At 41.1% G+C, this 26,845-nt stretch overlaps 1 protein-coding gene across 1 annotated transcript in view; it reads right to left on the bottom strand.

Annotated features, from left to right (window-relative positions):
- Nucleotides 1–15,016, bottom strand: part of sh3gl3a (SH3-domain GRB2-like 3a) — a 36,082-nt gene extending 21,066 nt beyond the window's left edge. The window contains exon 1 of the mRNA XM_030092804.1: nt 14,838–15,016. Within this exon, the coding sequence (XP_029948664.1) occupies nt 14,838–14,882 (45 nt within the window). The 5' untranslated portion in view covers nt 14,883–15,016. The remainder of the gene's footprint in view (nt 1–14,837) is intronic.
- Nucleotides 15,017–26,845: the final 11,829 nt, after the last annotated feature.

Genomic DNA, 26,845 nt, shown 5'->3' on the forward strand with positions numbered 1-26,845 from the left:
GTCCTTTTAATCCTAAAATTAATTAACTTCTTGGAGATGAACTTGTAGATTTAGAGGCTAATGAGGAAGGTTAATGGAATTATTGCGGTTTGTCAGGGTGTAAAGACTGGCTCACACTAATGTCTGAACAAGGTTCGGCTCAGACTCGCGCCTCGGCCTCACGTTGTCCTGAGTCTTGTGGGAAATTTGTCTGGACAAGTTATGAGGCGCTCAGTGTTTTCAGGTGATTGTGTGTGTGTGTGTGTGTGTGTGTGTGTGTGTGTGTGTGTGTGTGTGTGTGTGAGAGAGAGAGACGGCTCAAAAGTGAATCGGAGAGCGTGAAGCTGTGTTTGTGTGCTGCTTGGTGACTCAATGTCACACTCTACCCCTCCGCTACTGACAGGAGAGAGTGTGAGAGTGTCCACACACACAGCAGACTCCTTTCAGAACCAGGAATCTGTCGAGGAGGTGAATCATTGACACGCACACGTACGCAGGAATTCGGCTGTTGTGGGTCTGTGTGTGTGTGTGTGTGTGTGTGTTACCAAAACCATATTGTTCTAGTGTGACTCCCAGAGGAGCGGACACTGCAGAGGTAAAGAAGGGTCACAGAGATGTGCATGCGGAGCACTTCTGAACTTTCGTAGATTGTTTCACTTGTAATAACACAGAGAACAGAGCTTTCCGAAGCACAACAATAGTGACATAATTTCAACAAGCTGTGGACTGTTTGTTGCTGTTTTTGAACAGGAGTGTGTTTGTTCAGAGGTGGGCGGGATGCGGTGGAAACCGGAGCCACCCAGTGATTTCCCGCTGAGATCCTGTAACCTGCGAGCTGCGCAGTTCAAACAAGGTCCGAGTGTTATTACAGTTGGTCAGTTTCTCTGAAGCCTGACACTGATGTGCACAGTATTGTGGGACATATTCTGAAAACATGATATACCAGAGCAAAGCATGTGCCATGTTTTGGACAGCAACAACATGTACAAGTGGAGAAATTGGTCTTGATGACACAAGAACGAGGTTAAAAAAAAAAGGAAAACCAGCACCGATTCTGGTATGACTGAGTTTGGTGATTCAGTTCAACGACAAAAGATTCATGATTAAGTTGAGGACATGGACAGACAAAAGCCCAAATCAAACAATGCCAAAGAACAAGCACAATGAATGGAAGAGACAACTCAAGCTTATCTCAACAGCTCAAGGATGGACATCCGGATCTGTGCACAGAATTCAAGGTTAGGTTTCGTCGGTTAGCTGCAGAAGCGTCACCTTGGACACAAAGATAACTGAAGGAAGGCATTCATGCCAGCACTGATAGAAATTCCAGTTTCTTTAAGTACAGAGATAATCACTAGGGATTTGTGTGTTGGTCTGCACCATGAAGCGCTCAGTATATACCCTCTTTGTGGATAGATTAACAGACGAGAGAGTGTACACAGGGTAGCACTGTCAAAGATTCAGTGACCAGGACCAAGACAGAGCCCATGAAGAACCCACAGTGGCCCCGAAAACTGCTAACAGAAACACCAGAGCCAATTAAAAAGGGTCAAGTGATCTCACTATCTTACTAATACAATCTTCCCATATGCTCATGCAAATAAATGTCAAGTCAGGCCACTGCGTAGCTTTAGTGATAGCTTGGAATTGTCATGGATTTCAGAGTTTTGGCCGATCTTTTTGTTTTCATTGATCTAGACTGTGTGGAAAAATGAGTGGATTTCTGATGACACTGAGACTTGAGCCAACATTCCCTGTTTGGACACTAATACAGTCGTGGTTAAATCATTATTGTAATTTCTGGTAAGCCAATAGCTTGAATCTGTTTATTACCAGAACGACACCTCTGTGTAGCAGCAGAGAACATCAGTCATCGTTGCCTTAAATATTCCTAAAGCTTCTCTGAGTGGGTGAACACACCATCCTGTGGAAAAAACTTAAAATTTAACAAGACATAAAAAAGGCTATTTCAAGTTAATTTTCTGACTTTGATAGGTATACCAGCAGCACATCGCAATGTCTCTCAGATGAAATAGTGAGTGTTTTCAGTTCTAAAGCTATATTTAGGTCATACTTTGTAAAATCAAACAGAAATCTGAACTTATTTTTAATGAAGGATTTACAATAAAGAAAATTATATTCATCATTCCAACAAAACCTGGAGTGTGTCCATATGCCAGAAATGTCAAAAAGCTTGAGATGTCCTTGGGAACAGAACAGTGAAGAACGACTGTAACTGAGCAGATGCTGTATCCAATATCACCGTCATCTACTGTGTGCTGTAGTTTATATGGAATCAAAGCTTTCACAGTGTGATGTATGGATGTGTGTGTGTGTGTGTGTGTGTGTGTGTGTGTGTGTGTGTGTGTGTGTGTGTGTGTGTGTTCATCTCTGAGTGTGCGCAGCAGGAAGGAAGTGGCAGGAGCAGGTTGTGAAGCAGAGACTGTATTGTTTACATTTCCTGTAAGCAGTCACATGTATAAAACCTCAACCTCTGCTCCGTTTCAGATAATCCAAGCTGCTGCGGGCTGCTGTTTGTGTGTGCGGACATTATCTCCTGATAAGACAAAGGCTACCGGAAAACAGACGTAAAGGGATTAATTCGAAAAGTAGCCTTTTGTCAAAAACATCAGACAGGATGACGTGACAATATTGGATTAATCCTCCTTTGTTATGTCAGGGTTAAAGCTGTCAGTTCAGATAATTGCCTCATTACAGTCCTGTCCAGAACAGGGACACACTTGTCTATTAGCATTAGTGTCGCCAGCTGATGTGCCTGGTCAAAACTAATGTCATTATCAGCCCGTCAGTCAGGCCACACAGAATGATGGGAAGAATGAGCCGTTATGACAGATGGTAAACTGGCAAGCGTGAGCGTTTGTATTTTACATTCCAATGTTATCAGTTTATGTTGGCACTTAAACCTGCATAGCAGAACCTTTATCTCTTTGGGATTCTACAATATAAACATTGCAGATACTTAGAGTGATGCAGTGTTTCCCAGCATTGGGTTCAGGACTACTTTGAGAGGATGCAGGTGAACACGGGACGACTGATCTAAGGTTATCAATATCACATTTGCACATGTCAAAGAAAACCTGGGGACTCTGGGGCCTAGAGTCGACTTGGGTATTGCTGTGCTTCCATAATGGTAAGAGTGGTCCTGTCCACCAGTCACTGTCAAGTTATGGCAATTCAGAGATCGAAATGAGATCAGCAGCACGTCAGCAAATCCAGAGGGTCTCCAATGAAAAAGGTTTGGGATGACTATGCCAGACAACTTACAGTCTTGCAAGTAGCTGAAAGGGTCATTTATTCCACAAATACTCACGTTTTAAAACCGTCATCGTCTGTTTTTAGACTGTTCATGCTCTCCTTACATATCAATGAATGAATAAATAGTGTGAGGTCGATACCCACCCTGATCTGAAACTAATACAGAAACATTTCAGGTGGAAACCAAGACTTTTAATAGCACAGAGGTTGGACTAAGTGGAACATGCCATTAAGCGTTGAGTCCAGGCAATATTGGATCTCAACTAAATGTCATTCAGCTAATCTTTCTGGCTGCATCCATTTAATACAGGCAAAAACACACTTAAAGTAATTTAAATCAGTAAGAGCGTTGCAAGCTATTTTAATTGATGAAAAACTGGGAACAGCCTCTGATTTACAAACCCTGGCTGTAGGTCAATATTCTTGTAATTTTAATAATGGGTACTGTCGTGCCCTGAGTGCCATCTCCCATCATTTTCAGGCGCATGGTGTATTCCTACCGAGGCACGCTGCTAAAATGTATCGAACTAACTGGTGCAATTTCCTGATGCACAAAAACACAGTGAAAGCTGCGTCGGGACAAACCTTATGCAACAAAGTAACGGTTTCTACATGGCAGACTGTCGCGGCAGTGGTCAACCCACTACGCCAGTATAACACCCACATTATGACTTCTTCGACATGAACAAAAAGTCTGCACATGCTAAAGCCTGACAGTGCTGTAACTACTGTTCTCAAGTTTGTCAAGGCAAGACACGATGAGAGATGTTGGAACTGCCTGGTAATAGTTATTTCTCAGTAGTGGCTTTACTGGTTGAGTAGACGGCCGGCATTTTTCAGTATCAGGGACTCAAACCAGAACCCAGAATGTACTGGATCGTTGCTGTGAACCTTACCGTCACACCCTCACACGCTGCTTTTTAGACCATTCCTGTGATTTCACAATCTATTGTTTCAAGTTGGCTGCGATCCATATTTTGGGTGCAGCTACCATATTATTTTTAACCTCAGCTGAATTCTGCAGCACATTTTTCCTCTGTCTGACAAACATCAGGTAGTTCAGCTGTAGGCTGTCGAGCGTTTTCTCAGCACTGACAGAACAACTGAACCAACTTCTTCATCAAGAAATAGTGAAGCACATCGACTGTCGATTAGGTTGAAAAATGACCAAGGTCTTAGTCTGGAAATTGTATTGTTCATAAAGCACACACAAAGAAAAGCAATAAAATGAGTTATTTTCTATGCTCCACTTTGAAAGATGACGATTTTGTCTCATTGAAAAAGAAAAGCTGTCTCTATCATATTTCACTCTTTGGGAAACAAGCCAGTCTCTGTATATCATGCATCAGCTTCTGTTCAGCTCATTTAGTCCCACCAACATAAACTGTCTGTTGTACGTCACAGTGAAGAAGCACATAATGATGATGAGTCGCTGCAATGTTAATGAGCTGAGAGGCAGGCTGCCAGACCACCAGGCGACTGTGGCTCAGTCCCTCCATCGCATGTCATTAAAGATAGATGGAGTCTTTTCACCAAGGTGTCGGCTCCTCCAGTTTGGAGCAGTGGCATTTTAGTTTTCGGTTGCAGGTCGCTGGTGCACAGAGGCTACTGTGATAACGCGCCACTCCTGCAGGGTGGAGATAAGTGATGTAGGACACGACCCAGCATGCAACACCTGAACACCTCCATGTTCTCACCTGGAGCGAGCTTCACCAAGCACACATTATTTCAATTTTGTGTATTAGACAAGGTTACTGGGGGCAAATCCTTGCAGAGATGCACACAAAAATGGTCAAGCATGAGTTGCAATTAAATCAAGAAAGGGCAAGTCTACCAGGTGGAACATTTAGGAAATGCTCTGACTCTCTGTGGAAACAGGGAAACTCATTTTCCTGTTTCCAGAGTTTTATGAAACTCTGCTCCTGCATGCGCACCACAGCCATATTAAATACTTCTCATGCATTGCATTGCTCGTGCATTGTTCTGTGCACATGTGTGTGGTTTCATTACAAAAACAAACAACAACCAACTTCTTGCCTGGCATGCTAACTACATCATTTTCAACATTTCTGCAGTTTCCATGTAAATGACATGAACATGTAGATGCAAACCTTTTCTGAAATGAAAGCGCAAAAACAATTAGTTTTTAACTGAAATGTGTAAACGAAGCATCAGAGTGATGACTGAACCCAAAATGGATGATTTGGGGTTATCAGAGGAAACTAGCTAGAGAGAACCTATATAGAACAAAGAGTACCAGTACACCCATACGATAACCTGAAAGTCAAATGAAAATGGATATTTTAAAGGGATACTTCAACATTTTGGCAAATTGGCCCATTTAGCGCAATTCCTTAGTCATTTCGAGCAGCATACTTACTTTTTTTGTGAGGGCGAGCTATTGTTTATTCAGAGGTGAGTCGGGGAAGGTTTTCGGGACGGACACAATGGAAGTGGATGGTATTTTTGGTTCCCCTCGTCAAACTCATCAAATACAAAATCCAACAACCCCAAAACACTTTGGTGGACACGTTATAATCCGCACATTCACTACGCTGTGGAACACCAACAAATAATATTGTAGTGTTACGACACTGAAGCAAATACTGGGAACTACTTTTTCTTTTGAAATCACTACGGCCAGACACCATGTTTAGTAAGTAGTTCCGTCTTAGCAATCTTCGCATAAACAACTCATTCTGGTAATTTTGCATTAATATTTCACAGCGTAGTGAATGTGCGGATTATAACGTGTCCACCAAAGTGTTTTGGGTTTGTTGGATTTTGTATTTGATGAGTTTGACGAGGGGAACCAAAAATACCATTCACTTCCATTGTGTCCGTCCCGAAAACCTTCCCCGACTCACCGCTGAATAAACAACAGTTCGCCCTCACACAAAAAGTAAGTATGCTGTTCAAAATGACTAAGGAATTGCGCTAAATGGGCCAATTTGCCAAAATGTTGAAGTATCCCTTTAAGGCTTAGTAAAAATAAATCTGTATCACATGACTGCTGTCAGATCATGGACTTTATCATGTAATATAGTAAAGCAACAACTTTAATATATATGACATAACAGACATAAAATCCAATGTGATATATTACTAAATCTCTATTTATGCTGCTATATAGTTTGTAGACACAATGTAAAACTGTTGACATTATCACATCAGACATTTTCCTTCATAGTCAGATAAAAGTCCATCATCTAATGTGATATTGTCATATTTCATGTTGCTCAGCAATGAAGTTTCTCAACACATTGCTGATTTTTAATACACTCTAGTTTCAGGGCAATTACTTGGATGTGAAGTGCTAACGTGAAAAATTCATGATATAATGTGGAATATAACAGTATTGACTAATTAAAGGTGCTGTAGGCAGGATTTTGCTAGTCAATGCTAATTTTTCTGTGTTTTCTTTGGATTAAATGTTAGAGTATCCATTGATAATCCTTTAGGAGTTTAGCATAATTGCACTACCGCGAGGGCGCAGCATTTCCATCTGTCTCTGTTCTGAGCTGAAAAGGAATCTCGACAGCTCCAGGTATCTTTGACCAATCAGAAGAGCCCATGAGGCTCTAACTGTGATTGGTCGAGGGGCGTTCGTCGCACGTTCTTGTGGGAGGGGCTTAACTTGCGTAAGGGCATGATGTCAGAGAAAACGGGACAGGATTGGCTGTGCTGGGTTTCAAATCGCCGTCTTAGATGGGTCAAATCGCCATCTTTCTTAGGTAACCCTAAGCAAGATGGCGGAGATGCGGAATCCTGCCTACAGCACCTTTAACTATTATATTATCATTTCTTTCTAAATGTAATGTGACTGTTTTGGGGGGTCATCTTCTGTGAAAGCATTATGCTTGAAACGCCCTAAGATCGTTGGATATTGTGTTGAAAATGAAGCCTCTGACTATCGACGCTCTGTAGATACACAGAAAACTGCTATTGTAATTTCATAAGCTGTGAAGTTCTCACATAACTCAAGTGACTATTTTGAGTGTTACGTCTGTTCAGAGCAGACTGAGAACCTGTCAGTGCAGACATTAATTACAGAGCCTTGTATTTCTGTTTCAGTCATAAACCTCCGAACGCGGCGGGCTCCACCTGTACAAATGACATTGGACTTTGCACGGCAGAAAACAATGATGCTTCTCGAGCAGGGGTGTCCAAAGTCGGTCCTGGAGGGCCGCAGCCCTGCATGTTTTCCACGTCTCCCTGCTTCAACACAGCTGATTGCAATGAAGCTCGTTATCTGGCTTTCTGCTGGACTTGGCCATGAATCTTCATGAGATTCAAGTGTGTTGAAGCAGATACAGGAGTGATGAGAAACTGTAGGTTTGGATTCTAGAAGCTGTTTGTGCCAACCTTCTTTATAGTCCACCTGGGGACTGAAAATAATGACTCCGTGCAGCGATTTCCTGATCCCACTGATTCATAACGTTCCATCCTTGCTTCCCACATATTGGAAATTTGCAAATCCATTCCAGCACATGCCCTTAAAACATTGCCAGAGATCATATCTTTATTGCATCCAGTAATGTGTGGAGTTCCACGGTACCTTGGCAGCGTATCCCAATGACGAGCACAGAGGAGATCGAGCCAGACAGGAAGTGCCCTCATGAAAGGCATAGTACATCTGATCAGTTTTGAAATGAGGCATCTTATGCCTCTGGTTTTTATTTCACCACATTCACTGAACGTTACATCATACTCAGTGGCAATAACCCGAGGTACAAAGGCACAGTTTACACTGTGTGGCGATATTTTGTTGACCATGATGCAATGTCACGTTTGAGACAGACATTTGGTCATCCAGTCAAAAAGCGAAACACATTTAAACGTGTAACACAGGATTTTCTCGAAAAGACAAAGCCAAAAATCTGTTACTCACTTTTTGAAAGACCATCCGCCCGGCTCTCCTGCTTCTCCCAAGAAACGCCTATCAATGGCGGAAGCGTGCGAGCGCGACCTCATCTTCTCTGGGCGTGCACGGCTCTGTTTACAGTTTCTGCAATCGGCCTCGCTCATAAAGCTTATTTTCCGAAACAGTTACAGTTTCATTATGACAGACTCGCCATCAGTAAGCACTAGCTGAAACGGAGGCTCATCGGCTACATAAACACTCTGAATGCGCATGCGCAATACATAGAACCTGATTGGGAGCGAGCACACAACCAAAGCAGCTCGTCAGAATGATTGACAAACAGACCCACCAGTTATTTTGATGATCCACCCGGAACCAGTAGCGGCCGGTGGCGCGGGGCGCAGGTGGTGAGAGAGCTTGTTTTGTCTGCCCACACTGCCAGCCGGGGGCGGTGCGGTGTTAATTCACTTCCGCATTGACGGGAGCGCTCGTTTCCACACCCGCGCATTCAAGGCACATTCCAAACAACACAACAGGTAGGCAACGATTATTTTTAATAAACTGGTTTCTTCAACACTGCCCACCTGGAATGCGCAGGTATGAAAACGAGCGCTTCCGCCAATGCAGAAGTGAATTAATGCCGCACCACGTGCCGCTGATGGTGTAGGCGAACGAAACAAGCGCTCCCGCCACCTGCGCCCCACTCCACCGGCCGCTACTGCCCGGAACTCAAAGCAAATAGAAAATCCTGTATTACACCTTTAATGTCACTTTAGGAATTCTGATAGCACTAGAAAATCGTCGGCATCGGCCGCTATCCAAATGTTAAGTGCTCAAAAGCTGCGTCTCCCATACGAACAACTTCAGACAGCAATGATTTTCCAATGACTTTGAACTTTTTGGTACATTTTGAAATAAGAAAACCCAACATTTCTGGAAACAATGTGTTTCAGATTCAGTCATGAAAGAAACAAATGTATGTTGACTTATGGAAACATACATCGAGAATACATCCTTATTCATTTAACCTGAAACAAAGAAAGTAGGAACAAAGAGTCAGGCATGGTTAAAATAAACAGGAATAGACAGCGTTTCCCTTTCTGGTTATCTTCTGCTGAATGACCCAGGGCGTCCAGGATGGGTCATGTTGCCATTTTTTCTCCAGGAAACAGGTGAAAAAGCCAACGGGGTTGTTGAAGCACACGGCAAATACTCTATTGTTGTGAGGCTGATACTTTCAGTCTCGTGGTGTGTCTGCACAGTGGTGTAACGGTTAGCACGTTCCCCTCCCAGCAGCTGTCCTTATGGTGTCTGAGTGGACTTGATTTGGGCAATCCAGTTTCTGCCCACAGTCCAATAACATGCATTTGAGGCTAATTTAGGTCTGTCAGATTGCTGTCAGGTGTGAACGAGCGTGTGTGATTATCTCTCGCTGTGTTTGTTCTGTGATTGATGAGTGTTTTTCACTCTTTGATTACATCTGACAAACAGAAGTGAAAGCGGAATTATGTCTTCGTGGAAGGCCTGACCTTTCTCTCCAAACCTAAACACAGAGAGAGTCAGCTCAGACAAACGTGCAGCAAGCAGCACTGAAAATAACACGCACACAGGATGTGGCGGGGTGACATTTAGTTCGCGCACACGGGAATAATTTCACAGGTAATCAGATGGAAGACGACATTTGTATTCACTCTGCACGACCCCAGATCCCTGACGTGATTTCTTTCTCTGTGCTGTGAGGGGCCAACAGAGTAAATTACAGTCACTCTCTAAATATGTGGCCTGATCTATGATTCACCCAGATGCTGGTCTAAGGTCAGCATCGACGTCAGCGTGCCCTCGTTGCTTGGATAACTGATGGCAATTACTGTTAGAAGCACTGATATATAAGAATCTAAAACAATCCAAATCTAACAATAAACTGTCGCTAATTTCAGTATTTGTTGATTGATGTGGGCAATGGGAGTTGGTAGTGGGTGCAGAGGAACATTAAAACGTCCACGACAATGTCATATTTAGCAATAAAGCAGTGTAATAAACTCTTATATTGATGGCAGATCATTTAGATCCTGAATGTTTGGCATCCCTTTCCTCAAGGGAAATCTTTTTGTGAGGGGTTTGCATGTTCTGCCTGTTCGGGTTTTCTCTGCCACTCTAAAGACATGCTTGTGACCTTTATTTACCTTGACATGTACGTATATCTACCAGGATTGGCTACAGCTCCCTGCAACCATCACCTGGATGAAGCAGGTAAAATAGGCAGATAGGCGGATTACAGCTGATCTTACACACAAGAACCGTTTTTTTATCAACAATGGCCACAAATCCCAGGCGCCAAGCCCTTCAAACTTGCTGAGACAACTTTTAAAACTTTAATTACAATTTAATGAAAGTGTCTCTGCTCTGTATGAGTGGTCACAGCCCTGAGGACAGCCTGTGCCCCATCCATTAAAACTCTGATGCAAAACTTCTCAGACTTTCAGAATTTGTCACTCTGTCAACCTGCTACTTACTTACTGTGAGCCCATAACAGCAATTTATAGTGATGTCAAAAAGCAGCATTAGCATAAGAGACCAGGAAACACCAAAACAGACTAAACCAACCTAACTAAGCTTCAGCTCTACAGTTGTGTTCAAAACGTCTTGATGTTTGTTCTGTCATACAGAGCTGGAATTTCTAGGTGATTAACACTTTTGTAATGTAGTCTGGAAGACAGGCTCAGACCTGTGACTACTGAAGGTCATCAGGTGAGTCAAGCAGAAGACCTGACAGTGAAAAAACTGTCGTTTTGGCTGCAGCAGCTCAAAGAAAAAGAGTCCACAGCCTCACCGCTACTCATGGATTGACTGTTGGGTTATAAACAGCATTTTGAGGAGTTTTCTTGATGTGCAGCGAGCCCTCTGAGACCAAAGAGCAACTGTTTGTGTTTCTAAATATGTGGGAATATTTCTCATGTGAGTGGGCATTCAACCTGCACTAAGCGCTGCAGCTTTAACCGGATCCGCAGCGCTTCTCTCTTCCTGCCAGCAGTCAGGGGGCTGGGATCAGCTGCAGGGGATCTGGCATCACTTCTGTCCTTGGGGAATCTGCCCGACCCCGTTTCCACCAGGGAAGCTACGGGGCTCCTGCTCTCAGCCTGGACAAGCTGGTTTCCTGAAAAGCACCGACACATGCAGGTCTGGAACCAAGACCTGTGTCCATCAGAAACTGAGGGGATGTTAGAAACCAGTACCAAGACCCCGGTCCAGCATAAACAAAGGAGTTACATGAGCTTCTGGTGGTCTGCCGAGTATGGGAACAGCCAATTATTATTTTTTTGCTGGACAGTCAACCTGTTGCACCCTGAATATACTACCAGTCCCTGGCTCAGTTGTGACCCACCTATAATCAGTACTTTAGACTAAAGCAGCCTAATTATCTAGTCGACTACTCCAATTCTTTCTTGTTTTTTACAAGGGGCGCCAGAACTAGTCGTTACCACTTGCATCATAGACCTGGCTAACTTCACCACAAGCGTGATTGTCGCTGCAACTGGGATTCAAACCAAGATCATCAACAGTCAAGGTCATGACTTAACCCAAGGAATCACCAAGGGGATTGATAAATCAACCACCATAACTCCCATGACTCTTTGCTGGGCTTAGCTACAATATGGCCTTGACAATGATCAAAATCTCCCATCCCTGACCGAAGATATTGTTCTAACACAAAATGATAATGTAGGTTCAGGCAGGCACAATAGGTACTGGGTACAACAGAGGTACGCCGTCATTATGGCACAGTTTGATGGAAGCATTGCTGGTTGACTGGAAACAAACATCACGAAGACAGATCATCCAATTAAAATCAGTTCAAAAGACCAATAACATTTTCCTAAACCCACCAAAATCCAGACTCTGCAAATGATAGCTGTATGACTCTCCAGTTGCATTTGCTTAAACTAACTTTTATGCTTTGGTATTGTCTTGCTTAGCCAACTAGTTTCTGATCGTTTTCATTAGCTGTTTGATCAAACCGCTTGTTATAAATTGCTTTCAAATGAAGAGATTAAGGAGCAGATCAAGTTAGTGAAAACACATGTTATGGAGACTTGTGGACTACAATTTACAAACGCTTCTGCAGTGATCACTGTCCAACAAATACTATTCGATTATAGAGGACAGGGATTCGTGAATAACTGTAACTACTGTTCCTGAATGAAACTCAAGTCTTCCTGTACTGGCACGATTACAAGCAGCATGGGTGCACAAAATTTAAAAATGTACTCTGTGCACTTGGTTCTGCATTTTCACTTTCAGTTTTGCTTCCAGTGGAGATCAAAACACAGTGTCTCGAGAACAAATAACACAGCAGAACATCTGGATTGGATCTGTATGTATTTCTTTAATTGTTCCAGTATGTCTGGGAGGCTTAGCAACACGTGTGCCAGCTCAGAACAGATTTATTTCTTAAAACTGACTAAGTTTGCAATAATGTTTACATAGTAACCTTCGTCTATTGGAAAAAATCATTTGAAACCATGAAATTCCAGATTTACTGACTTTGCCAACCAATCTACTGATTTCAGAGAAAACATAAAGCTCCTTGCCTACTGCAACAAAAAACAACCAGACTCAGTTCAGACAGTTATTCTTCTCAAGGTCCTATCAGTCAAATCAAAGAAAAACACGTGCACTTTGAGCTACAAAATGAGACACAGGCAATTACATGTCCAACAGGTATGCTTGTGAAACTTTGGACATTCCGATGTGAATCACTCATGTTTTTAGGAAAAGCTGGGGTAAAGTGTAAGTGACACTCTCCAAGAGTTGCTTGGGCCCATGTCTCTGAAAAAAACCTTGAAGGAGTTGTCCCACAGAAAGACACATATCTGGTCAAAATATTGTTAGTCTCAAAGCAAGAAAGCAATCAGGAGACATCTAGGTAAAAAAACACCACTAATAAAGTACCATTAGTGGCAAAAGATGAGTGAAATATTCCTAATGGGGAAGATAGCACACATACTCAGGCTCACAAACACATACTCAGACTCCAGCAATCACAGCTGGGGGGAAATGGAGGAAATGGACTAATATACACATGAATGATAAGGATAATACAGGATTATGAGCAATGAAGAATGTATAAACCTGTCGTGAAGGTTAAAATAACATGACAGCATATCTCAAATGCCATCCATTCTTTGGTTTAATTTATGTTTGTATGACAATGTGTTTACTAATCAAGGATTTTAGTGTAAAGACATCATGCCTAAACCAGGTCAAGGCAAGCCAAAACTTTTTTTGTCTTTGTTTCACTAAGATATTTACAGCCCCAAATCTAAACTGTTGTTTCTATCTCAACTGTGCAGTGTTTACCTCCTCAGAATAGACAGAGGAAAAAAAGATGGATACTTTTGGAGCCAGCAAAGGAGAAGACAAACCTCTCATTTCCCTTGGAGCTTAACTTACAACTACATTATTACAGTGGGCAGCCCCTCTCCTCTCGCCACCGTGTGCACGCATGTATGATTAGAGAAGACTGAACAGATGGGGGAGGACCTGTGAAGACAACCTTATGCCAAACTCCAGGCTCCATCATCCACTTCTACCTGCTCACTTCGACGAGCAGCCTTTCTTTCTAATCACATCTTATTAAATGTAAGACATGCTTCAGTTAGGGCCACCCACCGTTCTGTATTTTGGTGTGAGGAGACCATGGGAAAAGACAGATTGTGTGTGTTACAGCTGCACGATACACAGATATAAATGTATTGTCATTGCAATATCGATATCTGCAGCAGACACATTGAAAAGACTGAATTGTGATAAATTATTATATGTTGTTATGAACAATGCATTTAAAAAGCAACACTTATTTATCTAAAAACCACTCCATACCTGGTTGAAAAAAGTCAGAAATCAAAAAGAAACTTGATAAAATGATCACATATTGCATGTTGAACCAATCCCGTGCAACCTCAGTGTGTTTATATTCCTTCATATGATCTGATGGCTGTCAAGCTGTGTAGCTAGTACACCTGATTTTAACTGGCACAGTCAAGACCAGAAAGATCAGCTTGTTGGTAGACGATTTCCCAACAGAGCAGCCAAAACAAACCCTGGAATGATCAGACCTGTGCACGACGTAGACAACACAACTGTGGACATAATAGATAACTGATTAAAGCAGCTAGGTAGCATGGCAGGTTGCTTTCCAAGGTCTCAAATAAGGATATTTATAAACTCTTATCTCCCCTCTACAGAGATAAGGCTAGAGAAAAACACAAAGGACATACTGTTGGTTCACTGGCTCTTTTAAGTGTCATTTGCTGTTATTGCTTCTGCTTCATGAGCAACTTTGAGCAACACCGTGTCACACAATGGGGATAAATTATTGAAGTGTCAGTGTCAACTACGATGCCGTATCAGCCACTAAATTAGGGATTTTGTAACAATCCTTAAATCAAACCGATTTATTAAGTATGGATTGTTTGGATCGAGAAAAATCCATTTTTTCAGTGGAGCTTTGTGCAAGGTGTTCTCCTATCAAAACGAACTTCTCGGGTTGAAAAAGTAGAAACGCTTCAAAGCAGCCGGTAAAGCCGAGCCCTCCAGTAAAGCACCACCTGATGCGCCGCTTCCCGAACACCTGAAGCCCGGTTCCGTTAACGGGAAACAATCCACATCCAAACAACCGTTGTTATGAACGAGCGACAACAAACAGGCGTCTCCATACCTGACTGGCTTTGTGGAACTGCTTCTTCAGCCCGGCCACAGACATCTTCGACAGTGGTGCCAAGCTTCTTCAGCCCGGGAGAAAATATTCCGTCAAACTCTGAAGCCAGCGGAGGAAAATCTACCTTTCAGAAAAAGATAAAGCCAACGGAGAGCAGCACACCGCACTCATCAGTCTTCTCCGATACAGTCAAAGCAGCAGCAGCTGAGTGAAGCTTGTAGAGAGGAAGAGGAGTCAGATCGGAAGTTTACTGATTGTCTTCAAAATAACACCATGCGACATCAGACTGACCTCATGTAAACATTACTTTTAGTTCCATATTGTTTGTTAATCATTATTTTGAATTTTATTCATCTTAAAACTAAATATAGTAGTTATATTTTGTATTTTTTTTACACTTTTCTGTAGTTGAAATGTTGAAAAATAGTTTTATTTTGAAAAAATATGGCGGATGTGATCTCTACGTGTTGCGGCTTGATGCTCTGATTGGCGGAGAGGGAGAGGGTTTCCTGAATCTCAGAGATGTGGCCTCTTCTCGAAGCTCATTGGCTGAGAGCGGATCGTGCGGAGAGAAAGGATGACTTCAAAGGAAAGCTTGCTATCTGTTCTTAAAACAGTTATTTCATTTTGTAGACATGGTGATGTTGGGAATATCCGATTTGAGACGGAGAGATTTTCATAACATGATCTGCAGACCAATCTGTCTTTCCTGGTCTTGAATTTAATAGTAATAGTGTTGTTGTAGCCGAGAGCGATCTCGGAACCAGTCTCAAGACCAAGTTTTGGCCTTGAATCGGTCTCGGACCTTTGAAGATTTGGTCTTATTTTAAGCGTACGTGGGACCTTTAGCTCCCCCTAGGATAGCGAAAGTACCCCCCAAAAGTTAGATTTTTTTTGGTTTTTTCTTGTGTTAATGATCCTTTACTGTCTGGTTAATTAATAATCAGAGTGGTCTGATTGAACCACGAGGTGCATCGATCAGCGCGTGCACTTGCCATTGAACTTACCGCTTCCTGTAAATTAGAGCTCGTTTCTTCTGGTGTCCGCATAACTTACTTAAGGTAGCAGAACATGAAGCGATTTTTGCCGAAGTCCAAGTATTGCAAACTGTTTGATGCCTTTGCTGAACAACTCAACTACAACTGACGCATCCTTTATTATGACATCTAATGGTAAGTGCAATATTGCCTATTTGGTGGTTGAGATCCAAATTCTGACTCCTTCTGGTAATCTCTATGTAATGTTTATTATGTCATTAGACCTATTGAATGAAATATTTTTGTTTCATTGGAGGTTTTACTAACTGGTAGCATGAGTTTGTGGTTTTTGTGTATAATGCCCAAATGAAAACCTGCTGTGTGTGTTTTGCCTGCTGTTTTTGTGCATCCCTGTAAATGATATAATTGTGTTGAAGTTTACATTCAGTGGTGTGCTTAATTGGCAAACTTGTAAACCTTTCACCTTTATACCTTTGGGTGAATATATTGGGCGTTGTGTCACATAATCATGTTTTAAATTGCAAAGCTTATACTGTTTGTGGAAAACTGTTAGGAGCACAGTGCTGTGGACACATTGTCAATGTTTCAGTAGAAAATAAACTACAGATCCCTACATTTCTCTGCACTGTCACTGAAAGATCAAGCATCACCAAAAAAGAAAAAAAAAGAAAGAAAGAAAGAAAGAAATATCTGGCACTACCACTGGGTCTGGGATACTCTGATCCTCCTCTTGGCTTGTCTTTCTCTTGTCTTGGTCTTCTGATGCTCTGGACTTTGCCACGACTCAGTCTGTGACCCCTCAAGTCTTGATCTTGGGATGCTTTCATTTTTATCTTGACTCGGTCTCAGCCATTAGAGTTTTCCTCTTGGGATGTTCTGATCTTGGTCTTGACTTTGTTTTGGCTACTTCAAGTCTTGAAACTGGATGCTCTGGTCTTTGTCTTGACTATAAGTTTCAACCAAACGTCTTGGTCTTGTTTTGGTCTTGGAATACTCAAGTGTTGGTCTTGACTCAGGCCAACTCCTTAAAGTTTTGGCATGTTGTAGTCTTGGTCTTGACTCAGTGTCGACCCCTGAAGGTTTTGATCTTGTCTTGCCCTTGGGATGCTCTGGTCTTCGTCTTGACTTGGTTTCAGCCGTGTAATCTCTCGGTCTTGTTTTGGTTTTGAGATTTTTTTTGTCTTGAACTTGACTCAGGTCAACTCCTTGGTTGACCTGAGTGATGTTGTAGTCTTGATCTGGACTTGGTGTCGGCCCCTTAAGGTTTCAGGCTTGTCTTGGTTTTTGGGATGCTTTTGGTTTAGCTAAAACAATTTGAAGTCCTGCTTTCAGTCTGTGACACTCAGAAAACACCAATCTGGGCAGTTGTAGCCTAGGGGCTAGAGAATCTTGAGGACCTGGGATTGGATATTTGCTGGTTCGAAACCCACTGTGGACTGCCTTGAACTGGGGCTCTCTGAGACCCTTGACCTCAAAGCTCCCTGGGCACCACATCAGGGACCCCCACTGCTTCTAGCATGTGTAATTAGAGTCAACTATGAATGGGATGTTTAAAAAAGTATTTTCCTCAAGGGCATTAATAAATTATGTTTTTTTTTAATCTCAGCTAAGCAGGACACAATGGGACTACAAATGTCAGCGAAGTGAAACAATCTGGCTGAGAGAATATTTTCAGATAATCCACTACATCAGTCTGTTAATAGACCACCAATTAAAGGCTAGATAGACACTAAAAGATGAGGTACCATCATGCTTGTAGCTGTTTCTGATATTAAACGTATCAAAGAACGGGCGATATTTGATTGTATTTAATAGATAAACATGTCTAAGTGTCAAAGTAGCATGTTTGTGGCAAAACCACTCAGTATTTGAATATAACATTAAGCTAAATATCATATTCAGTAACACAAAGGAACAACTGGAACTGAAAAAACACTCCGCACTTTAAGATGGCAAGCAATGAATGATGCCATCCACCTAACTGAAAACTTTCAAGAAATAAATTGTTTGCCATATTAGCATTATTGATTCCTGATTTATCTCAGTTCCTTGCTATTTTAGTGCTTCACAAACATACACACTAAAAAATATTGGGTTACTTTGTTAACCCAATCGCTGGGTTATGAAATCGGTAACGCAATTTGGGCTATTATAATCCGTTTGGAGTTATTTGTTGCAACTCTTGTGTTGGGTTCGAGTCCATCAGACCCAACATATTTTTTTAAACTCAGCACATGTTGGGTTGTCAACGGGTCTGTGTGTCACTTCCGTCTTCTCTCCTTGCAACAGAAGAACAGAAGTGTTCCTCTGGCTCTCTGATGCAGTAGAGGTTTATGCTTATTTACATTACATATCTAATTCATATGACTGTGCGGCGTCACGTCATGTGAATTAGATATGTAATGTAAATAAGTATGTCATCATGTAATGTCATCCACAGAAAAATTTGCTTGAGCGAGCGCCCTCCATGTTGTTAGCGTTGACCAAATAGCTAGCTAATGTGTGTAGCTCGCTCGCTACACCATGTATAACGTTAGCATTGTCAGCTGTCTGGGCGGCGTGGTTGGTCCTCGCTAGGGCTGGGCGATATGGACCAAAATTCATATCCCGATATATTTAGGCTAAATATCGATATACGATATATATCCCGATATTTTTTTTCCGCAAAGTGAGAGCAAATGTTCAGTCAAAGTCAAAGCCAAATATAACAAGTCACAAGTAGTTTTATTGAAACCGGCTGTTTCAGTGAACAGCGGCAAAATCAAATGAAGAGTAATCAACAGGTTTCTTCACCTGGTTCATGAAAAATGCTTAGTTGTACAAATAATGAAAAGTACACATAAATACCATATAACAACAGGAGTACCTTTATCATATTAAAGCTCTGTCAGGTACATATTTAAATGAAAACATATCTTAAATAAAAATAGCTTATAAAATATTATAGGTCCATCTTTTTCTGAAATAAGTCTATTCATGAAAATACAATAAGCATTTTTTTTAAATTCTGCAACTAAAAATAGCTTATAGAAATCAAATGATTGATTTTCTTCTCCTTTCTAACAAATCTACAGATGCAAATAATAAAAAATTGTATCACATTATATGACAACCCTTTGTAAGAGCAGCATTTATATATAAAGAACAAAATAAAGTGCTCAGTTTAAGAAACAAATGTAAACATCAGTTTTAGATGACCTTTTCCTCTTGTTCCTTTAGCAATTTATTTTCTGTACAGTCTCAACCAGTTGCACAAGAAACAGAATATCAAGTCAATATACATTTTGGGGGCCAGTGCAGAGAGCTCCGCTCCGGGTCAGCAGCGCAGCAGAGCGAGGATCACAGCGCAAATTTGAACTATATCGATATAAACGATATAGTCTAATTCCATATCACATTAAAAAATATATCGATATAATTTTAATATCGATATAACGCCCAGCCCTCGTCCTCGCATTGTCGCAGCTTCCTGCAACTCCTGTGGCCAAGTTGGTACCAACTGTAAGAGCCTGTCCCTTCCATTGGACACTACCAGCGAGGCTGAGAAGGGGGATCTGTCAACTGGACATCTCAGTTCCTCCATTAAAACTTTGCCCGGGCTTGTCCATGACCTCTCTCAAGATCGACGGCTCGTCCTCATTGAAAAATTGATGGATTGCCGAAAAAAAAATTGCATTGCCAAGTATAGATTGCATTTTAAAAGGGTTTGAAAATTAGCTGTTTACAAGATATTGTATTAATTTAATTTATCTACAATTAAAAATTTTTTGAAATTTTTTTGACTAAACCAATGTGTTTAGTTAAATCAACACAGAATTGTAGTTAATTTGACCCAGGATTTGGGCACATTCAACCAGTATATATGGTAAAATTGACCCAGAGCTGAAATTAATTTGATGCAACATTTGGGTTAAAAATTAGCACATTATTCAACCCAATCATATGGTAGCATCAACCCGGACTAAAATTGATTTGACCCAATGATTGGATTAAATCTGTGAACCCATCTGTTGGGTTAAAAAGACCAACCCATTTTGTTGGGTAAAAATAACTACGGTTGGGCCGGTCCAATATTGATTAACTGTTGGGTTAAGAAATAAACCAATTTGGGTTGTTTTTTACCATTAATTTTTTAGGGTGTATGGTTGAATTCAGGGGCCACAAAAAAACTTGACAACCAAACTGGAGAGACTGAATAACTGCAGGACCTCAGCCAGGAGCTTGAGCTCTCGCAGTTCTCTGAACAAAGCTGATGTAAATTCTACAAAACTTTTGTCTTCAAGTCTGCCTATAAATAATCCAAGTCCGGTTTGCTAAATAATCAGTAATTGCTATCCAGGAAATCTTGCGAGCTTGTCAACACAATGGCTAATTTCTTCACATGTGACTTCTTGATTATGGGCATTAAGATGTGACACATTTTTCTGGAGAATATCAAAGCTAGACGACCTGAGTAAAATGTCTAATCTGATCACATTTTAGGATGCAATGTTCTTTATAAGGTCAGCCAGGTGTGCAATTTACCATGCAGCAAAGATATAACTGTATACATGAACTCCAGACTTTGGTTTAGTTTTAATATTTTAGCATGTTCTTTGGCAGTGTTATTTCAGTGTTTGTCTCTGTGTTTGTCCGGTGATGGACTGGTGACTTATCCAGGATACATGCTGCCTTCATCCGCAGATAGCGGGGACCAGCAGATAGATGAATGGATGCAATATTTGTCACAGACCCAACAAAAATGTATTTAGCATAGTAATGACGACATTATGAGAATCATTTAAAACAATCAGGTCTCCCAGAAAGTGCAACTCATCTGTAATTTAACTTGTTGCTGCCATCTAGTGGTTTTGGAGATAAATACATGTTGACGGATCTCCAATGCTCACAGAAAAGATCTGGATAGTAATGTTCCATGTGAAATGTTTGGAAAATACAAAAAGTTAATCCTAATGTGATATTATATCATGAAATTAGTTTATTTTAGTAGAAGAAAGTAAAAATGATTTCCTTATCTCAATGAAATTATTGAAGCAAAAGCCAACAACAGTGGAGGCAAAAGCCAACAACCAAAAATGTCAGCTTCAATTACAGCTTGACAACAAAGTGTCATGATGTCCACCAGTGGACTTATCGTCTGCTGTGGTGTGGCATACCACTGTTCTTGAAGGGCGGCCCACAGATCATTGAGGTTCTGGCCTGAGAACAGAGCTACGATCCTCGACATGGTGACTGTGACTCCTCCAGTCTCTGTTTCTCTGTTCAACCTGCTGTTGACACCGTGACACTCTGAACTGAGTGGATAATTCAGTCTGAAAACTTCCTGTTTGAAGCTTTGCAATGGCAATCCACTGTAGATCCAATTTTAGGTGTTGTCTTGGTCTCATGATGTCAAAATATGAACAGTATAAAGACTGAACCAGTTACAACTGAGCAAGGAATTGTATTGTTTGAGTCATGGATCAGACACCTGTAGTGAGTTTTGCTATGAAGATCCTTGTTAGAAAACAAGTTATGCAAAAAGTACTGAAACACTGAGCAGTTGTATGTGTCCATTCAAAAGTTCAGAGAAATTCAAATTAAGATTACTTGTGAAGTTGTGTGTAGTGTGTATTCAGGAGCGATATGAACATCCATTCTGAAGTGTACTGCGTGCAGTTGACTACACCAAACCTTTCACCTCAATTTCTAATTGTGAAAGCTGACACTACTTCTTCTCACCACCAGGAGCCAGTACAGGCCTAAATAAGGTCAAACACTGATTCCAGCGTGTATGTGATGGTAACCAGCAGAGGGCAGACTAACAGCAGCTCCCTTTCCTGTTCCTGTGATGGCATGTCCACTGCAGGGAATTACACATGTGAGTATGATTTGACTTTTAAGTTGCACGAACTCTCCTTTTTATTAGACGACATCAAGGGTGCTGCCGATAGTAAATAATCTTTGGTTTGATCGGTCACAGGAATTTTTCATCTCTTTCTTGACTGCATGAAGCTTCCCAGCAGGAGCACTGATGGATGCAATAACAGTATATCGGATGGAGGGTTTTTATGACAGGGCATGTTGGGACACACAAAAGCATTTAAACATGTGAACACGTTGCGATCCAGAGAGGGAAAACTTTCTGTACAGCCTGAGTCCGCTCTCCAACACTCCCCCCTTCCTGTCCTCTGCCTTCACTCCTGTCCAGCTCATCATCCTCACCCTCCTCTTCCTCCTGCGGCCTGCAGAGTGTTGAACAAAACTCATCTGCTGTCCATCTGGCCGCTGCGCTGGGCGGTAATACCCCTCATATTCCCGTGCTTCCCAAGCACCCGTGGACAATCCATTCTCCCCCCTCCCCACACCCCATTTTCTCTGGCTTCCCCTCCAGTTCCACTCCTCAAATCCTCCCCACCACCACCACCCCTAGCCCTGATCCCTGTCCCAGGACCGAGGAGCAGGATCCGGTGTCAGTGCCCCAGAAAGACCCTTCTCTGTGGAACATGTGGGGGGATCAGCAGCAGTGTTGCCCAGAGGGATCGCTTTCACTGTTTGGGATTCTCACAGTAGCGTGCACATATCCATTACTTCCCAGGTGCTGGCTCACTAGCAAGTCTGACTTTTAAGATAGCAATCAGCTGATGTATTCCCACCAAGAGCATGAGAAACTCCACTTTGTCATGAACCCCAAGACATGGTTTAAGATTAAGGTTTAAGATTTTAAGAGTAGTTTATTTATTCCTCATAGTTACAGAGTTGTCTGTACTAAACTAGGGGGATCCTTCTAATATGAGAACTTACTGGTAAACTGCGTACATATGGAAATAGTTTTCCATGGGATTAGATAGATCATTAACACATCAACCTCTTCAAAAGAATGATGAACTTGAAGATGAGATGTTTGTACTGATCAAATAAGAAAAGAGTTTGATTTGTTCAACTGCACAGATTAAAAAGTACCATTAGTACAACCTTAGAAGCTCTTAAGCTTGTGAATATTTTTTGGTGTTGGACACTAACAAAGGGTCCAGGATGATAAATACAAATGTCAGAAAGATCAGTGTAACTCAGCCTGAAATGGCCTGAGCTCAGGCGGTAGGATGGGTTGTCTTTCAATCCCAAGGTTGTTGGTTCTATCCTCATTTGCACCTTGTTTTTATGCTGAAGATTCCTGATGACAGTCGTTTAGCGCTGTGTGCTGTGGCTGCTGTGTGCGGAAATGTTCCATATGAGTGAAGTCTGTCAGCCACTGAAACAACTTCCTGTACGCCTTTCAGTCTAACAAATGGAGGGTTTTCTTGGATGCTTCTTCATTTCTGGTCTCAGTTCAGCTTAATGGAAATCCAATCTTCCATACTACCTTCTTTTATGCCGTTACTTGTTAAATTTACTGGTTCTTGTCATGGTGAATCTTGAGCTCGAGATCAACTCAATGTTTTACACATGGCAGAACACTATTTTATGATTATGTGATGCAGAATTCATTTTGGAATCAATGACTCTGCGGTGTCCAGTCTATAATTTAATGAAGCGAACCGAAGCTGGAGCATTCCCACCACCATGCCTCACTGGTGTGACGGCTTTTCCTTAGGTCTGCAGAGACATCTGATTTCCCTGAAATGATCCCTTATTGTTGTTTTCCTCAAAGGTTCACTGAAATGCTGAAGTTTGACTGTAGAAGACTCTGGTTTGTGCCATGCATCAGCCACAAAAAGCCTAAATAACTAGAACAAGGTCACTTATCCTGGTTTTTCCAATTCCACAAGTTCATCCAGTTCAGACTTTTGTCATGATATTTTAACATTTGTTCACCAAAAGTCCACAAATCAACTCCAAATTTTAAGAAAAAATATCGTTTAACAAGGGCTAAAGAAATGCATTTGGTTTTGATCTTTCTTTGTTGGCTTGCCGCTGGTTGTGGGATAAATTTGAAGATAAGATTCATTTCTCGTAAAGCTCTGCATGGCATGGTCCCAGAATATTCATCAGAAGTCTTGCACGCAGACTGACCAGTGTGTAACCTGAGATCTTCTAGTAGCAGCACGCTGACAGTTCCCACTACACGATTAAAAACGAAAGGAGAGTGAGTCTCGGCTGTTAGAGCAGCGCAGCTCCAGCTCAGCCTGAGGAGCTCCGACTCGCCTCATCAGGATCTTATTTTAGTCACTTTCATTTTTGTTAGTTCTGTTTTGCTCCTGCTCCATTTAAATGTTATACTTTCCAAGTATTCATTGTTTAATTTTGCTTGTTATATAGTCTTTATCTCCTCCACAGCCTCATGACTCCCAGTCCACATTCTCTTAGATTTGATAGTTTTATCATTGAGAATCACCCATAATAACGATCCAGCTTCGTCTTCTGTCCATATGAATGTCTGTGCACTCGCCACTGTTCATGTTTGACAAAATGTTGCAATGTAAACTTCAAACTTTTCTAAAAGAAAAACGCAAAATGGAGGAGATTTCTTTTCTGTGAGCACTACTACGACTTGAATTTGTAATGTGTGTGTGACTGACCCAGTGTTAGACAAAGTGGCGTTTAAGATAGATGTATGCATATAAGAACATACATACATACATTCATACAATCAATAACAAAATGACTGCAAGAGGATGTACAAATCATTTATGGGCAATGTCTTCTGGATTAATGTGCACATTGTAACAGATATTAATGACCTTGAACCGTGTTGGACCGTCTATCATTAACCTTCAGAGTTTACACACAGTTGATTGAGTCAAACTGATTCAGCATGGAGCCTATGAGACTTTAATACAAATTAAAAAGAATATCGAAAGGAAAGATAATGTCTAAAAAAACAGATTTTAATTTAATGATATTAATCAAGTTTGAGAGAATACTGAAGTAATGTCTCATATAATTTGAGTAGCTCTCTTTGGAAAGATTGAGTCATGGAGGAGTAATTGGTGTCATCTTGTGATTCACAAGAATGAACTCTGAGTATTACAGGTTTCAATAGCACACACTATAGTTAAATACACCTAACCTGGCACTGCCAGGTGCATTTTTTTATTAATAGATTTTACAGTTTAGGGTTAGTTATTTGTGTTTTGCTTTGACTCCCAACAATGAAAGTTTGCAATGTTAATTTTATTCAATAATCTTATTTATATTCATTTGTATCACCTTTATCTGGCAGTGTGTATTTCCCCAGGATGCCTTGTTTCACAGGGCTGAAGCTACATTGTTGTGTTGTTGAAACCAAACTGTATCTTGGACACTGCCGTTCAGGGAGAGACCCACAAAGAGCCGTGCTCAGACTCGGTAGTTTTCCTCCGCTGTGGAAAGCCTTTAAGCCTTCTTCAGATCACTATTTTGGTCTTCCAGCCCACAACTTTGCAGTTGAGCCTCATCGCTGTCATCGGCCTTGTTTTCAGCAGCAGCGGGCAGCTGTTTCCAGTGAAGGAGACCTTTCAAAGCTACTGTTCTCTACCTTCCAGCAACGCGGAGCAGGCAGACGTGGTGACTGGCCAGTTTAAAGAAACATCCAGCAGCTTCAGTGACTTTATCACACCAGAGAAGACCAATGAAAACTGAACAGAGGATAGAAAGAAGACTTTAAATGTTGCTCCACATCAGAAAATTAATCTTAATTGTGCGATTGAAGCCAAATGGACAGCAAAACCATCGAATGAGGACATTCAGTATTTTATGAATCAACATATATGGTATACAGGAAAATGTTCCATTTATCTGCATATAAAATAGAATTTAGTGATATTAGCTGTTTGAATATGTATATCCCATAATAACAAGCCAAATGGTTTGAATATTCTCTCATTATAAAGGTATTATGATTATTATTGAGTACAAGGGAAGGTATTCATTAATAACAAGAATAACTTTACCATTATTTATATTACAACATTTTTACTTGAAATGCAATATTTATATTTAGAGTCTATAGTTCCAGTGCAAGTATGTCAGACTGTTATTGTGTTTTGGCAAACCGAAGTGTTGAAAAAAAAAAAAGAAAAAAAAAAAGACTTATGAAATACTTCAGCAAACTAGGACAGCTCCAAAACATGTGTCAGTGATGTTGGCACGGCTCCACAGTGTTCATGAGAGGGATCAGTATTTGGAAATATTCTGTTCAGCTCTCGGTCAGACTGGTGCAGGATATGTAACGTCTCACGAGGCCCAACGTGATGCAAACAGCCGGTCCAGTGCTTCTTCACACTGTTGTTTTTAAATATATATAGCCACAGAAATATACCGGATATATGGTCAGGGTTTTTTTTAATGAGGAAGGTTAATCAATAAATAGAAGTCTTGGTACATTATCAAGGTTGAAAAAAGCATAAATAAGATGAACTTCACGGCCTAAAGTGAAAGATTGATTTCCTCACCCATTTATCAAACAGAGAAATATTAAAACATGGAGGAATTATTTGAGAGCAGCTGAAGAGCACGTAGGTCAGTCAGCGAGTTTTAATTTCTGAAGCCAGATTCTGAATAAATGAAACATAAGATTAGAGCAGGTGTCAGTGTCTGTTAACAGTGCAGCAGCACCAGAGTAGCTGAAGGGTGAAAAGTCAAAGGTAATGTGTTTATTACAAGGTTGTTGTTTTTTTTTTTAATGAATGATTAAATCCCTTCCCAAAGCCTGAGCTATGTTGTACTTCCAAAGCAATTCACACTGAGTGGCAATTCTAGGAGATTTGTAATATTTTCACATTGTAAGAATATATTACTGTTAATAGCAGCTGGTAGAGACACAAGTTACAAAAACAGAGCCTGTCTCATCCCAGTCTGTATAATATAGTCAGAAACTTTCTTTACTAAAGCCATTTTTAGATAGCTTAATAAGTGATTCCTAACCCGGGCGACCAGACCTCCCTGGGCCCCCAAAGCTCACAGGGGTTTAAGGTGTTCTCGATAGCTCCTAGGACACACATGGACAACTTATGGCTTATGTTCCATATGTTGTTCCCATCTAATTACCAAGAATAAATACAGCATTTCTAGCCTAAATACTTAGTTGATGCAGTAATAAATTAAAAATGA

The sequence above is a fragment of the Salarias fasciatus genome, chromosome 1 (genome assembly GCF_902148845.1).
Source record: "Salarias fasciatus chromosome 1, fSalaFa1.1, whole genome shotgun sequence".
In the NCBI taxonomy this organism is placed as follows: Eukaryota; Metazoa; Chordata; class Actinopteri; order Blenniiformes; family Blenniidae; genus Salarias; species Salarias fasciatus.